Raw genomic sequence first — 17,500 nt, forward strand, 5'->3', positions numbered from 1 at the left:
ACACACTCTATCAGATTTGTGTCGCCGCTGCGTATATTTAATATTAAAATAATATTAAAATTAATTATTTTGAGACTTATCATTAACCTTATCCATACAACAGAAAAGAAAAAGACCAGTACTCATGAGTTAAGGCTAAAAGTGAGAGTAATGGTAAATTTGACACAGACTGAAGTGACCCTACATAACAACTCAAAGGGTTAAAGGTGCTGTGTGTAAGATTGAGGAGGCTCAATCCAGAAATATAGTGTTACATGGGAATGGACAAAAGATTACACTGCCAATCAGTGGCAGGGAGGGGTGAAGGAGGGGTATTCAGTTTGTTTCATTCTGCACCCTCATTACTAGAGGTCTTAAATCTTAAACACTGCACCTTTAAATTTGACCCCAACCTCTACGCTAATTGCTTAGGTTAATGCTGTCCACTGCTATATTTTGCAGCGCTGGATGCTGTTGTCGTTATGATCACGTTTTATTACCTTCTGTTACAGTGGACTGGAGGGAGGTACGGGGAAAGCAGACGGATCTCTCCGTCAACTGCGTGACTTTGTTTGGGAGGAAAAATCTTAAGCGGCTGTCGGGATGTGTCAGGAGCGCTGTTTTTGTGGGGAAGTCTTTGGACGGCTGAGTGCCAGTCGGCTGCGTTCGGCTGCGTGCAGCTGCCTGCCCGTCTGTTAAAGGGCACTTCTGCTGGGATAGCTTTCTCTCTTCCCTTCACTTTCCCCTCAAGTGGTTGCCCACGGATATGGCAGCTTCTCGCTCGCCTGCCTCGAGATGAAACGGCCAATCGTGATCGCTGTCCTGACTCGCTGGATGATGCGTTTTGACAAAGTCTCGCTCGTCTGAGGGAAGGAAGGAGGAAGGTAAGCACTCTCTATGTGTTGAAAGGCATTTTTCTGCCACTTCAAACCACTTTTATCACATCAGTGACAGACAAATGAGGCAAGTAGCTTACAGAAGTGTTTACAGGCTGCGGCTTGGATTTGTGTCTTTAGTTTGTCCTACGCTGCCTCTGTGTCCTTGAGTTGAACAGAGATCTCAGGAGCTGCAGGAGTGAATAGAGTCTGCTGGGTGATCTTGTCTCCAACAAAATACAAAAGCTCACCGTTAATACCTTTACACTCTATGTGTACTCAGATTATTTTAGTAATATCGTCTCATATATTCTCACATATCTCTCCTCTGACCCAAAGAAGAGTCACAGAACCATTGCTGTAAACTGTTGTAGAGTTAGACCTAGGCTAATTGGTTAAGTTTTGTGGTTAGGTTACCAAGGCTATGGTAAGGTGCAGTGATAAAGGACGATATATTATGAAAGCATCACTTTTTGAGTGTATTGTGTACAATAATGTGTGTATCTGGAGTCCCACCGACCCACACACTGTGAAACAACACCACCTAGTCAATTCATGGTGCGGCATCTGCCATTGAGTGCAGAAACTTTAGAATTGCCCCGCCCCCTTGTCTGAGTCTGTCCAATCACAGTGCTGGACCTGTGTTGATGTGACAACAAAACAGAGAAAACAATCGTTGAAAAATAAAAGCACTGAGTAAAAAATAACTGAGAACGGAGAAGTAAGTAGAAACGAGTGAAAATGACTAAAAAACAGCTCCTCTGTACTCACTGCTGTGCACTCGGGGTCAGGAGTGAACAGCGAGTGGCTCATTATCATTTAAAGAAACAGACGCTGAAGTGGCTATTCTGAACAAGGCTGTTTTGATACGGGGAGAACGCTGCTCTGGAGTTTGATCCTTGTGGTGTTTTGCTTTGGTGCCTTTCATTAACACCCAGAACTGTGTTCACAATTAGAAAAGGGGAGAGATATGAGGCCTTCAATGCTGATATTTTCACACTGGTTTTGAATTAGAAATTGTGCAAAAACACATTGGTTCACATCAGATTGAAACAAATGTAATTTTAGTTCATTGAAATAAACAAAAGTTTAATTAAAGTGTGATAAAAACACAGCTTTACACAAGTGTGATTAATCTGAAATGTGTCCCATTATGCTTTTCTATCGAACAATCATTTCTATTGAAATTAAAGCCAATGACAGTCAGTGAAAAAAGCTCAAAGGTCATTTACTACAAGATCAAGCCGAGTTAGACGCTAATGTCAGCGCGTCTTAACTCGGTTAATTCAGTCTGCCCACAGTGATCTGTCAGCTGAAGGAATGTGACTGGAGCCGTTTAAATGTGCTTTTTATTTTCAGCGCGTGTGTGTTCAGGTTTCCTCCAGCATGTGTGTTCTTCACATGGGAGCCCAGCTGAGCGGACGTTCAGCTTTAGAGCTCATCCTAAAGGCGACAGTTCCATATGTGCCTCTCGCATACTAATACAGCGATCACATTATAAACCAATCCCTGAATCAGGCTAGAGAGAAATGACACAAGGACGGGCCGTCAGATAGAAATAACTCCTCTCCCAGACTGGGGATCTCTCTCTCTCTCTCTCTCTCTCTCTCTCTATCTCTCTCTCTCTTCTCTCTCTCTCTATCTCTCTCTGATAGAGTCTGGCCCTTAATCGTGAAGAATGGCCCAGAAAGACGACAGTGAGCAGAAAGTGAGGAGCTGTCAGAAGACATTTAATGTGACATTGACAGGCGGCAAAGAAGACACAGGACAAACACGAGTGGAGAGGAAACAGATTTTCTCCAGAGATCTCAATAAAAACGAACATCTCTCGGATGGACAGATAGCCTACAGTAGTGGGCAGTCGTCTGAGACCATACCTCACTCATTTCATCTCCAGTCACAGCAACCATTATGTCCACATTACTCCTCCTCGCGAGACGTCTCCCGGATTGGACACGAGGAAGAGAACAGTCAAAGGGACAAATACAATCAGAATTTACAATATATGGGTAAAAACGGACTCCTAAAAACCATGCAAGTGTGCAAGTCCATGAAGTGTTACAGCTGGGAGACAGGAGAACGTTTCAGCTTCAAATAGGCTTTCCACGGAGTGAAGACAATGAGATTATATGGGTCTGAATGGATGTGGACCTCTCCCGATGCTGTTACTAAAACTAAATTGTAGTTGCAGGTGTTTCCAGCGCAATGGACCAGCCCCCCCCAGACACCAGACCCTCAGCATCACTAACTGTGCTTGTGAGTACTGGGATGGTGTAAAGCAGAAAAAAAAAACCCAAAACAACACAAACAAACAAAAGAACGCTGAAATTAAATGGGAAAGTGCATTCTACAGTGGTCTCTGACACTTGCACGGTGCTGTATGGGAGTTCTGTCCACTCTGTGCAGGATGTTGGTGCTTTCATCAACTTTTGCTCTGAATAAGACTTGAAAATAGACGTCGTAAAGATAGTCGATAGTCGTAAAGCTTCACCCTTCAAAAAAAGCCTTGGCCTGTGTTGGGTTGTAGATTCAGTGCCTGGAGCCATCGCTGTTTGAACCCCGTTGGTTTCTCCAGCATCCTCAGGTCAGGACGTCCATTTTGGTTGTGAGTGTTGACTTACAGACCGTTTTGGTTGTGTATGTGTGTGTGTGTGTGTATGTGTGTGTGTGTGTGTGTGTATGTATGTATGCATAAATAAAACCCCCTGTCGAAGCCGTGGCAGTCAAGAGCCAGAGCCGGCCCCTGCTCTGTGTTGAAACCCAAAAAGATGGGAAACAGAGAACATCCAGGAGTGAAACAAGATGTGGCTTTTTTTTTCTTTTCTTTTTTAGTTTTGGGCAGGGGTTTGTAATTGATTTTGAACCAGGAGAGAAGGTAAAAGCAGTAGGGAGCGATTGGAATGTCGCCAGCCTCTCTCTTTCTCTCTTTTTCTCTCTCTCTTTTCTCTGTTTTCTCTTTCTCTCTCTCTCTCTCTCTCTGTCTCTCTCTCTTTCACTGTGCCCTCCTCAAACAAAAGGCCTGCCTTGTCTGGGGGGATACAGGCGAGGAGGGCTCGCTCTCTGAAAGACACAAAGAAAAAAGAGAGAAAGAAAAACAGCGTCAGGCACTCGCTGCATCCTCACTTTAACATGCCAATTTACCAAAACCGCAAAAAAAGACGAGAAGGTTTTCAGTCTGTGTGTGTGCGCATACATGCACGCATGTGTCTGCATAAAAAGGAGCTTTTATGGTCTTTATCAGAGCAAAATCCAACCCACAGGTGGACTGGTCAGTGTCAGTAGTCAGAGATGGGCGGGGTATGTGGTGTGGGGCAAGAAAAACTTGTATAGAGTGATTTATAAGCACCTCAGACTGACCTATAGCTGCCTCTTCCTGCTCCCACTGGACTCAATTCAAAAGGAACATGCACATTACACACACTCCTAGAATGAGGAAGACACAACCATTTCCTTTCCCGTTTCCTGTGTTCATGAAAAGGCATTTGTGGAGGCTAAAGCAGTGTCTATTGCTAGACTACTACGCAGACTGCCTTTAAAAATAATGATTCTAGGACATTGTTGTTAAATGTTCAGTTGGAATTCAAATCAAACATGCATGAGGTGCCTGTAAATCACCTTTTACGAGATTAGAAAGAATCTGGTGTAAACAAAATTTATAGCAAGTCACTATTCTTTATCGGTTGGGACAGATGACTAATCATAATGCCCTATGACATCACATAGGGATTGTCTAGGGGTCACATACTTAAGGCGCTTAATTGTACAGACACACATACACACACACACACACACACGCACACACACACACACACATTTATGTAGACGATGTACTAAGATGTGAATAGCTTGTCACTGAAATTTCATGTGCGTGCAAATCTCATTTCCAACCCTCCATAAACACAAATCTGTAGATACTGTCTCTGTACACCGGTAAGCCTGAGCTACAGGGTATGTTTGAATGGAGTGTGAATGCACACACACACACACATACACACACACAAACACACACAAATATTTATATATGTTCAGCATATTCAATTGTTGTTCCTCCTAGGAGCGACAATCAGAAAGTGAAGGCGCAGTGCAAATCTCATCTATACACTCATATAATATACCCAATAGAGCCTGACTCTGTGTGTGTGTGTGTGGTGTGTTTGTGTGTGTCTGAGTGAGACTTATATTGCAAGGCATTAATGCACTGATCTTGTACTGTATCTTGTGCTGTAGGCTACATGTGACAAACAACATTAGCAAACACATCTCTGCACTTAGAAACCCACTGGCTTGTGTTCAATAATAAACATATTCTATTATACAGCAGCTCAGTGTGTGTGTGTGTGTGTGTGTGTGTGTGTGTGTGTGTGTGTGTGTGGGAGTGTGCTTATGTGCTGCTGTATAGTGCCTATGCATAAAACTATTTTAATAAACTATCAAACCAATGATATGTCCCATATGTAACATCAGGCCCCATGTTTGTTTGGTAATTTTTGCCCTGAAAATACATGAATACACACAACCCCCAAACACCCCCCCCCCCACACACACACACACACAAACCCACGCATAGCTCACTAACCTGGAGCGGAGAGACGTGGACGTGCCTTGGCTCCTGTCCTCAGCTAAAAAGGGGAATACGGCTGTGTGTTCTGTGAGAGAAAACACAGCAGAGGTTCACGTTTCTTCAGAAAACTCTGCACTGAATATGTGAATATTCAACATCTTTATATAATAATGGTAACTACCTACGTGTAATAACTGTTATAAATATGACAGTATATACTATATATATATAAATATTTATTATTATGGTCATCTGATCATCAAATAGTCATCTGGGTTCAGCTCTAGTCCAGTCATGCAGGACTAATTCTCTGAGACAGATTAGAGGAGGTGAGTCTTACCTGAGAAATGCTGAGACCTTCCAATTGGTCAGCGTCACTTTAGTGGAGTTGAGGGTAGTTTAGTCAGATGTGGAAAAAACCATAACCTCATCCAAGGGAAGTGGACCAGGTCCATCATAACTCTCCTGTCTGTCTGTCTGTCTGTCTGGTGGTTTTCTTTCTTTCTTTCTTTCTTTCTTTCTTTCTTTCTTTCTTTCTTTCTTTCTTCTGTGTTTTAGGTTCTTTTATTACCAGATTAAACAGACCCACCAAATGGTTTTTGCTTTTTTTCTAGTTTCTATTGATAGGTTTTCTTTATAGCTCCAGAATCCTGCTCTGTACCCACAGTAACAAACCAACTGTGAGAGTGTACACTGTAAATTCACTGCATGCCGGTACAGGTTCAAAAGAAGTTGTGTGTGTTGAGATGTGTGCATGGATGAGGATGTGATATGTTTACATATGTGTGTGTGTGTGTGTGTGTGTACATGTGTGTATATCTCACCCTGGTGGTCTTGATCTTGTTCCCGGAGGAGCACATCCAGCCTGAATTATCTGGCAGTGTCTTACACTCTTCTCCTTCCAAACAAGGCTCCATCTCACACCACCACTTCCCAATCACGATGGAGGCTTCAGGAGGCACACACACACACACAAACACAAACACACACACACACACACACACACACACACACACACACACACACACACAAGAGATTATAATAACCTGTACACATAGTCCAGTTGATGAGGCAGTCACCGTGCCTCTCTGACCATAATTTGGCCCATGATTTTAAATTGGGTGACAGTCTAAAATCAATGTGAGAACCTCATTTTCTAAAACTGCTAATAAAAACCCTCAGGGAATTTTGACTTCAGCTTTTTTGAAATATTAAGGCATTTGTTTTCCTACGTGTTTTCAATGTTATGGTAATTGTGAAGCCTTCCCAAAATCAAACTAATGAGCTTCTTCACTAAACCCTTTACACAAACACTCTATCAACACTGAAAGCCAGAGATGTTAAAGTCTGTGTCAGCTGTATGGTAAAGTGTATTAATAACTGAGCATGGCATTATGAAAGCTATCAGTGTATCACACTCTGCAGTGTTTGGGAGGGTAATAAATATGGCCTGGTTGTGAAGCAGTGTCAGAGACACGCTTCCGGAACAAAGACTTTTGAAGCTATTGTCTGACTCAGCTTTAATTAAAATTAAAGGAATAATGAGAGTGTTATCATCAACAAGTGGCACCCAACTGTTTACTTCCCTTTCAGCCGTTCAGCCCGACGATTTTTTCCCATTGCTCTCTGCTTTTTGCTTGTTTCTAAATGAAGTTTATTGTTTACAGTTGTGCTGAGCCCAAACAATGAGGCTCCATTATCTCGGCTGATATTAGATTCTGCTGAGACACGTCCCTCGTTCCTCAAACCAGAACCCTTTGTTTCTTCTTAGTGTCTGTAAAATGTTTCCACCGAGCCACAAACATGAGGACGTTTTTCACATTGTTCCAATCAGCTGGATGTGTGTGTGTGTGTGTGTGTGTGTGTGTGCGTGTGTGTGGTGTTTATGATTGCTAGGAGTTCTTTCAAGAGGAAAGCACTATACTCAGTTAAACACAGTCGTCTCATGATTATCTGCAAAATGAAGGACATGTCAAGTACAATTTCCCACAGAATATGGGCAAATTCAGTCAGTAAATACATGTTTTATCTTGCATCCTATCATTCATTCATTCATTCATGTTCTGTAACCTCTTCATCCTGTTCAGTATCACCGTAGTTCAGGGATGAGTGGATCAGACACAGCAGTGCTGCTGGAGTTCTAAAAGCCCTCAGTGTCTCTGCTGGACTGAGAATAGCCCACCAACCAAAAAATATCCAGCACAAGGTGTGCAGCAACAGATACTGACTCTGACTTTACGTCAACAAAGTCAGGAGTGCCCAACAGAGTCGACAGTGAGTGGACACAGGGTTTAAAAACTCCAGCAGCTACAGAATGCCTTTTATTTCAGGAGGAGGTTTGCTCGGTAAACTTTTGGACATAAACAAATCATGAGATGATCATTTGAACTGTGTCCAGAACGTCTGATAGGGGTTCCCTCCTGTAAAAACCCATAACCGCTCAAACTTCGCCGCATTCCCCGACCAATCGCAGTGCAGAACCAGGTCGTCCAACAGCGGCTCAGTTGCATCCAGGATTGGACCTAATAACCACCACAGAGACCTCAGAACTCAGCCATTATTCATCCATCACTCTCTCGTTCTCTCTCTGTGTCCCAGATGGGCTCAGACTGAGGTGAAGAAAACCGCTGCTGTGCTCCACAACCCAAAGTTCATTACAAGCCAAGCTCCCTCTCTGCTTGAAGTGATAGGCAGTAATCACTATTCTCTTTCTCTCTCTCACTGTCCCTCTCTCTCCCTCCTTGTGCCTTTTCTGGATGGTGAAGGAAGATGCCATTAGCATGTGGAACAGTGTACTCTTAAAAATAAAGATGCTACAAACGATTATTTGAGCAATGCCAAAGAGGAACCACATTTGGTTCCAAGAGGATTCTTGTTTGTTAAAGAGATGTGAGTGTGAAGAAACTTTTAAAGTTTTAAAAGAAACTTCGCTTGATGTAACATTGCTTTAAATTTGGAAATGTGGTTCCTCTATGACATTGCCCCAATAACCCTTTGCAGCACCTTTATTTTTAAGAGTGTTCATCGAGAACGGCATTAAATGGAGACACTCGGCACCAACCTGTACCTTTGGGACCAAAAGGTTGCCAACCCCCTGCTTTTTATGTTTTCCAAAAAGATAAGGCCTGACTCCTGTCTCCTCTCCATCACACTCTGCTCATCACAGCGCCACTCATATTCCAGCCTTGTTAATGTTCAGTCCGCTCAAAATTGAAAATGCTAAAGTAATACCACAATAACAATCAATCTCTGGGGATGAGAGGAGCGATGGAATGACAGAGGGAAGGAGAAGGAGAAGGAGAAGTCAGATTAGGAGTCTGTCTCGGCGGAGAGGTGTGAAAGATGAGGTGTTGTTTGCGTGGAAGACGAATGGCGCTCGGAGGGTTCAGCGCAGCATTGATTACACGTCGCGATCATGTTGTGCGAGACAAATATCTGCGCAGTAAACAAACACTTGCAGCAGAGCGACTGCGGTTTTGCTGCTCTGATGGCAAGCTGCACCGAGCCCTGCTTCCAGTCAGCCTGAGTTAGACAAATGATGTCCTCACATCCCTGGAGCAGGTTTCTTCATTTTATTAAGTGAGTTCTTCATTTAAAAAAAAACAGCAAATGATTGAGGCCTTTATCTATTCCAGCAGAACATGCAAATTCGTGGAAGCAAAGCAGGTCTGGGTGAGGTTTCTGATAGAAGACCTCCTAGGAAAGTTTCGGTGGCTGCTGGATGCGTTGTTGGTTGGACCACTTGGAGGCGCTGTCCTTGTGGTCTGTGTGGATCCCAAAGCCTGGGGCAGGAACACTGTACTGAACAAATATTGCTGTCCTTTGGATGAGACTTGAGTTAAGGTCCTGATTCTCTGAGGTCATATACAGTAAGATCCCTGAGCAGGTATTGAAAAGGGGCGTTACTGAAGTCGAGCGGCATGACCTGCCACGGCCACTTCTGGCCTCATAATCATCCCCATCTTTGATAAACCAGCTCAGTCACTCCCTCTCATCTCCTATCTATCTAATAGCTGATGTGTGGTGAGGGGACTGGCATTGCCCAGGTGAATTGCTGTAGGTGACTCTCTAATGTTCCAATAAACAGAAAGCACTTTGGGAGTCCAGAAAAGCACTAAAGAAGTTCAGTTTGCCACACTCAGTACATAATCAATGTCTAGTTTGTAATGTATAGTTTTATTATGTGCTTTATGATCTTTCCTGAAATTAGAAATGTGTAATAGAAATACACAAAAAAACCTAAATTAGATTTAACCGGGTGAATACGTAAAAGGCATTTTGTATTTTTCATCATATAACATTTTTCCAGGAATAATTATGCTTTAAATTGTCTTAATAAACAAACAAACAAACAATCAAACAAACAAACAAATAATAATTAAAAAAAACTAACCAAAAATAGCATTGACAGTGCAAGAGTTGGAGGCACATTTGATTAATTTTGGAATGTGGTCAAACTTTTAAATTGTACATAATATTTATTCTGTAAATGTGTGTGTGTGTGTGTGTGTTGCCCTGTGAAGGACTGGCGCCCCCTCCAGGGTGTATTCCTACCTTGCGCCCAATGATTCCAGGTAGGCTCTGGACCCACCGCGACCCTAAACTGAATAAGTGGTTACAGATAATGAATGAATTAATGAATGAATAATATTTATTCTCTGAAACACACCCTGAAGGAGAATTAACAAGTTTGAAAAACTAAATTCACACCAGATTTGACAAAAATATTTATTCATTTGTCATGATTGTTTCACACGCTGCTGTGTTCAAACGATGTAGTACACTACTAATCCACACATATGGAGATACATGTTTTTCTTTGGACAGCAATGATGTAGGAATACACCAGGACTGCTCTCTCCACTGATCACTCACGGAGGTGGTCAGGCTCGACATAGTGGGTGACTGCCCTACGCTGTGAATGCGAAAGGCTCTTTGTCAGTTCGGGGGCAGGACGCGGCGAAAAGGAAGGACAAAAGAAGCTGTACTTCTCTAGAGTCCATTAAGAATGAGCTTGGCGTCCTTGCGTTTAATTGACCTCTGCCCACACTCCCGACACTCCACCTGAGGTATTACAGGAGAGTCAGGAAAAAGCCTGGACGGTTGTGTAAGTCTTCTCCGGTGTTCTGCTCAGAGAATCTGAGGACGCTGCAGAGTCAAAGTGAGACAAATGTTTTCTGCGTTCTGAGGCAACAGCTTTTGACCTATCCTGACAGATGGCCTTCTCTCTCTCTCTCTCTCTCTCTCTCTCTCTCTCTCTCTCGTTCTCTCTGAGGGGAAAGGCATAGGCTCTGAAGACTGGTCACAAGGTCAGTGCTCCTGCTCTGACAGCGTTATCGGCCTGGCGTCAAGCCAGACAGACTCCATTCAGGTGACCTTCCCGAAGCCTGGAGGTGGGCTGCTGTCCCTCGGCTTTAGACCCCCCTCCGAGCCCCCGCCTTCAGAGTCATAACATCAGCAACTCTGGACCCTCCTCTCCACAGAATCATTGTCCCGGGGAGAGAGATAGAAAGAGAGAAAGTGAGAGAGACAGAGAGAGGAGAAAGTGGATTATCACAGCAGTCAGGGACCCTCGAGGCTTCAGAGCTCCATGGCCAGGTCAGCAGAGTTTGTGGATGTCCTCCCGGTCCAGGTTCCAGTTTTTGTGCTGAGCTGAAAAGAGTTGTGCAATGCCTGGCATAGCTGTTAGATAAAGCTGTTGTTGCTTAGTCTCTAGTCTCAGGTGATGCTACTAAAGCTGTCCAGTCAGATGACAAGCCCAGGGCAATTGTAGGAGACACTGGACATGGAGAATTTTTTTCTCCTGATTCTTCTGAACAGTTCTGAACAGAGGGCAGCAATCGAAACTCATTTTAATCATGTCTAGAGTTTAGGAGGCATTTTGCAAATGAATTTTCCTCCATTACCTGACTCTAGTCTGACAGATTGGATGGTCTGACAGGATTAAACTCTGACCTGAGCTCTAGCCCAAAGGAACACTAGGTAATATTTGTCATTTTTGCTCTTGAGCTCCCCCTGTAGTTGCATTGTGTAATTCCATTTTACAGCACTGTTCTGAAATGCTTTAAAAAGCAAATCTCATTATGGCAACCTCCCAGAAACCCAATCATGATATCATCAGAGAGTTTCGATATTACACAACATCAACTGACCAAACTGATTTTACACATCGTCAGCAGCTCTGCCAGTCTGCAGTGTTATCAGAGGAATCTTACAGTGCTTCAACAGCTACATTAGTTAAATTTAGAGCATACTACGGCTTCAGAGGGGTCCCACAATCATATATTACCACCCATTCCTCACTCTTCTATCAAATTAAGTGGAATTCAGCTTCTTATTTGGCAGCATTTTGTTTAACTTCCAGTTCCACCTTAAAAGTTGCAGTAGCATCAGATACCAGAATGTCATTGCTTCCACATTTAAGGTGGAACTGGGAATTTACAGCTAACTACAGAGATATCAGTTACTACTAGTGATGCTGTATGTTTGTACTAGCGATGTGTGTTGTGAAGTAAAGAGTTAAACTACATTTAAAATATAATAAATTAAGATCATACAATGGGTATCATAGTTATTAAAAAAGAAAATACACACATTCTTGGGTTTCTTTTTTCTTTTACTTGTGCAGCATTTCATCGGTGATTCACAAGGCATCATGACACTCAGTTTAGAGTGTGTTTCTGAAAAAAATGCATGTTTGAAGGGCCATGTCTCCCTGACACTTCATCATACCCGTTTGTCCCAACAAGAAGTGAGACCCCCCACCCCTAGGCAACACAAAGTGGTAGGGCTAAGTGGTAGGGCCAAGGGGTGAAATGAGATTGACCCTGAGATTCAAGTGAAGTTAGTTCACATATACACATACTCACACACACACACCACAACATCTGACTTTTGACCGTCAACCAAAAGACAGATAGGGAATGGTGTGTGCGAGGTAAGAATGTAGGCGAAGGCTTTGAACAATAGGCTGGATAATTAAACATTGATCCTAATGACAGACAATTTCTGGGAGGATAATGAGGGTCTAGAAGTTCATGGAAGTTTCGACACCATGAAATCTGTTAAAGGATCCTTGTGCTGTTAAATGAAAGTATTCTCACATACATGACTCTGTCAAAAGACACACTGTATCGGAAATCGTTTCTTAACTCCAAAAAAAGTTGTATTTCTCCTAAAACAAGCAAAAAAGAGCTAAAACTCTACCCAAAACCACTTGACCAGATTTAAATTCATGGGGACGGAGGGATGGAGGTGTTTTTTTGTCGGTCTTTCTCTCCTGGTAAATGCAGTGGCCCAGGCAGGTGCTCCCTGCGCTGTTCAATCGATCCCTTCCAGCTCGGATTAAGAGTGCAAAGCAATTACACTTTAAATTTTCATGCGATTTTCTGTGGGTGTTAATTTACAGTGCCGTGGGGTGTGGATCGATACATCAGAGTGGAGAACGGCGTGCCCCCGTTCTTGCTAACCCTTCTCTAACCCCCCCTTCATTCTCCCCTGCTCTACATCACTGTCCCGTGGGGCCAAGGAGTAAAGAATTAACTTGCCAGTACTGCTTTTGTGCCCTGGAGGAGCTTAGACGACTTTGCCTCATCTTTATCTGTGCTGAAGAACGATTCTCTCTCTCTCTCTCTCTCTCTCTCTCTCTCTCTCTCATCCTTCTGTACCTGTGCTGAGAAATGCTCTGGTAATGAGCTGATTGATTCTGTAAAAGTCTTTTGCACTTGCCCGGCGAATCCAGAGAAGAAAGAGATGAACTGCGTTTAAAGTGAGAGGAGACGCTGGCTAATGGCCAGGATTCAGCTCCCGAAGGTCAGCTGAGCCTTAACGAAGCCTGGGAGTAATTAACGAGGGGCCAGAGAGTAGGCCTTTGCCCTCAGGTCAGCAACAGAAAAACCTTCATCTGGCCCCCTGTGCTATCATTCCGCATTAATCTGGGCTTTTCTTCCCACCGAGTTGGCGCTTTATTAGCAGCAGAAGCCTTATTAGCTATTCCAGCTGTGACAGTGGACCACTTGATCAGCAGGAAGTCAAAGCCCACCAATCTGACTTTACTTAACAGGGGTTTTCAACCTGTGGGGTGCGTAAACCTCAACAGATAAATATTATACTGCAGTATCCCTGCTCTGAGGGTCCTTAGTAATTAACTTTTCAGTCATTAGACTCTGGCCAATAGCAGCATGGTGACTGTATTCATTTGGAAGGATTGCAGCTGCAGTGGAGCATGTTAAATTCCTGTTGTCCATTGGCTTCATAGAAAGTGACTCACAATGATTCCAGTGTCGCTAGGGCTGAATTCAGCACCATGGCCAGAGATAATCAGACAGAGTCAGGACAGAGTCATGGTTTATTCTGTTAAAATGAATTTGGAGTAAGGTCCTGCTGACCTTGTGTAGTAAAGGAGACAATGCCTGAGCATTTTCCTGCTCCCCCAAACCTCTCCCTCTCATTTAAAAATAAAAATAACATTCACAGAACCATCTGGTTTGCTGTTCCTTCACCCAGAAGTACAATATAACATGCTGCAAATGACCTCGTTCAGCTGCCCAGATTTATAATGCTTTATTTGAGCTCTATATCTGAGCTCTTTCTGGAGCTTCATTATCTTGACACACTCACGGACGTTGTCACCTCTCACACGGAAGAACCTATTATTCTTTGGTTCCATACTTTTCTGTATCATAATAAAAATGGATCAGTATGTGGCACTGGAGCTTTCTGTGTGCTAATGTGCTTTCTGTCCATCTCCCTATACCAGACGCTAGCTTTGTTAATGGATGCACTGGGCTAGACTCAGAGTTAGTGGAGTACCTCAGTGCAAACTATCTAGCATCCTGAACCCTGAGGTTCACATAAAACCTCTTGTGAGTTGATGGTGTTCTCTTGGGATTGTGCATGTAGAGTCCACCGGATGCGAGGCACTCCCACGCTTAAGGGCAAGGCAGCCCTGTTCCTTGTAGGGAGACTTAAAATGGGTCCCATGGTCTTGGGACAGTGCCTGGACTTCAGTGCACCCCTGCCACTATCATTCTGCGCCAATCACTGCTGTGTTTTTCCCAGAGAGGAAGCCCATTATTAGTGATTCAGATGGTGACTGAGGGTCTCTCAATCAGCGAGCTGTCAAAGCCATCTACTGCTAATGAACAGCGCTAGGGTCTAGCCTTCACTCAAAGGAGCTGTGTGTGTCTGTGTGTGAGAAACACGCATTCCGAAAGGCTCGTAATGACAAGTGTCTCGTCCGTTTGATTACACTGACACAACATCTAATCCTCTTAATAAACAAAGAGCTCGCCGGCTGAATCCCGATCGAGTCCTAGCTGGATGATATGTAAATCCTCCTTGTTGACTGTGACAGAGTGCCACAAACTCCTGCTAACGGGACGTCGCTCTCCGCCACCTTTCGCTTCTGCCTTCATTATTTATTTCCCAGACAGCAGCTCATTAGAGGCGTTATGCTATTTGGATCATATTAGTTTTTACTACATTATAATTTACATGCTAATGGAGGGGAGAGTGGAAGAGTGTATGGACAGCAGTCATGCTAATAAAGTAAGAGCTGAGAGAGAGAGAGAGAGAGAGAGAGAGAGAGAGAGAGAGAGAGAGAGAGAGAGAGAGAGAGAGAGAGAGAGAGAGCCTCTATACTCTGTAAAGTGTGACAGGTCTAAGCAGGCATTGGTAAGTGGAGTGGCTGTGTGACACTGTCCACAGGTGTGAGCGTGTGAGTGAGCCCTGTGATGGACTGGTGCCCAGTGGTTCAGGGCGGGTTCTAGACCCTCCCCCTGTGACCCTGAAGGGGATGGTGTAGACACGGCTTAATATGTGAAAGACTTTTTTTGGGGAGAATTTATCATAAATTTTAAGGCTCTGTGGCACTCTCCAAAAGGGCTGTGTGTGTATATGTGTGTGTGTGTGTGTGTGTGTGTGTGTGTGTGTGTGTGTGTGTGTGTATGTTCTGTGTGTGTGGGTGGGTGTATGTTTATAGAGCCTGACAACCCCCTCCTGTAAGGCTGGTTTGATGTTCATCTCTGTAGACTCACATACGTTTCATGGCAGACAAAATACAGAGACTATACTGAGGAGCTCTCTCTCTCTCTCTCTCTCTCTCTCTCTCTCTCTCTCTCTCTCTCTCTCTCTCTCTCTAGCTTTTTCAATTATTTTTTTCTGTCTCTTTTCTTCTCTCCCTTTCTAATCTTTGCTTCTCTCTTTCTCACTCTTTCTTTCTCTCCTCTTCCATTTCTCCCTTTGTCAAAACCCTCTCTATCGCCATCTTTTCTCCCACTCTTTCTTTGTTTCTCCCTCCCTTCCCTTCTCTCTCTCTCTCTCTCTCTCTCTCTCTCTCTCTCTCTCTCTCTCTCTCACTCACTCACTCACTCACTCACTCACTGTCTCTCTCTCTCTCTCTCTAGCTTTTTCATGTATTTCTTTCTGTCTTCCCCTCCAAATTTTCGCTTCTCCTGCTCTCTCTCTCTGTGTCTCTTTTTCTTTCTCTCCATTTCCACCTCTCCCATCCTCCAATCCTCCTCCCCATCTCTCTTTCACCATCTATTTACTCCTACTCTTTTTCTGTGCATTTCTCTCTTTTTCCCTTTCATCCCCCCCCCTTTGCTCTCTCTCTCTTTCATGCGCACACGCGCTCAGTTTCTTTCTCTCTGTTTCTCTCTCGCTCAGTCTCTCTCTCTCTCTCTCTCTCTCTCTCACACTCTCTCTCTCTCTCACACATTCTCAGTTCAGTTTAATATTTGTGTTTTGATTTGACAGGTTTATGTTTAAATTGTCAAAGCACGGCTACGAGTAACATATGCTTTAACATCAAGACTCTCACTCTCAGCCTGCTCCCCCCCTCCACCTCTTTCTCTTTCTCTCTCTCTCTCTCTCTCTCTCTCTCTCTCTCTCTCTCTCTCTCTCTCTCTCTCTCTCTCTCTCTCTCTCTCCTCCCCTACCGCACCCCAACACTTCTCACACTTCTCACACCTCTCTTTCTCTCATTCTGCAGACGTCCAGAGTGAAGAAAAGGGGACAGCAGTCTGACGCCAGATTAAAAAAAAAAAAAAAAAAAAGAAATGAATCCCCCAAACTACTGCAAAGTTTAATTACAGCAAGGCCAGCACACGCTGAATATACAAATATAATTATGCATGTGAAATGATTATGATTATGAAAGTTACACATAACAGTAATTAAAACGCTCGCAGCCCACGTCCTGTTCGCAGTATTTTTCAGGGCTCTGTGTAGCGCCTGCTTCTGATTGATTCAGTACATGAAGCCATGGGAAGAAACGCTTCTGGCCACACACACACACACACACACACAGACACACACACACACACACACACACACACACACACACACAGACACACACACACACACACACACACACACACACACACACACACACACACACTTCAATGGAGCCTCATGCATATACAGCCCTTCACAATGCTATCATCTGGCAAACATTTAGGTGATGCTTTTGATGAGCTGTAGATGATGCAAGGTACATTTTCATTCATGATGTGTGTGCATGCCAATTTATATGGACATGCATGTCCGCAAGTGTGTGTGTGTGTTTGTGTGTAAGTGTGTGGGTGTGTATAAAACGGACATCTATGTAATGTTTCATGACATACTGCCTTGCTCTGTAACAAAATTCTTCAGCTAAACATGATCCAACATTAGCACAATCAACAGACACACTGGCCACTATATCAGAAACACCGAGCATATAGCTCTGCCTTCCACATGTAGAGATGAAGCAGTTCTATAATTTCTAATATAAGCCATCCCTATGGTTGGCACAGTGGTGCAGCAGGTAGAGTCACAGTCACACAGCTCCAGGGACTGCTCCGGGTGACTGTCTGTCGGGAGTTGGTGTGTTCTCCCTGTGTCCGTGTGGGTATCCTCCGGGTGACTGTCTGTGAGGAGTGTAGTGTGTTCTCCCTGTGTCTGCGTGGGTTTCCTCCGGGTACCTGTCTGTGAGGAGCTGGTGTGTTCTCCCTGTGTCCATGTGGGTTTCCTCCGGGTGACTGTCTGTGAGGAGTTGGGGTGCTCTCCCTGTGTCCATGTGGGCATCCTGTGGGTGACTGTC

At 43.9% G+C, this 17,500-nt stretch overlaps 1 protein-coding gene across 1 annotated transcript in view; it reads right to left on the reverse strand.

Annotated features, from left to right (window-relative positions):
- Window positions 1-2,607: 2,607 nt before the first annotated feature.
- Window positions 2,608-17,500, reverse strand: part of LOC136697309 (chemokine-like protein TAFA-1) — a 25,802-nt gene continuing 10,909 nt past the window's right edge. Inside the window, exons 4-6 of the mRNA XM_066672343.1 lie at window positions 6,240-6,364; window positions 5,431-5,500; window positions 2,608-3,914 (exon numbers count right to left, since the gene is read on the reverse strand). Of these exons, the coding sequence (XP_066528440.1) occupies window positions 5,474-5,500; window positions 6,240-6,364 (152 nt within the window). The 3' untranslated portion in view covers window positions 2,608-3,914; window positions 5,431-5,473. The remainder of the gene's footprint in view (window positions 3,915-5,430; window positions 5,501-6,239; window positions 6,365-17,500) is intronic.

This window comes from Hoplias malabaricus, chromosome 5, assembly GCF_029633855.1.
Source record: "Hoplias malabaricus isolate fHopMal1 chromosome 5, fHopMal1.hap1, whole genome shotgun sequence".
Taxonomy (NCBI): Eukaryota; Metazoa; Chordata; class Actinopteri; order Characiformes; family Erythrinidae; genus Hoplias; species Hoplias malabaricus.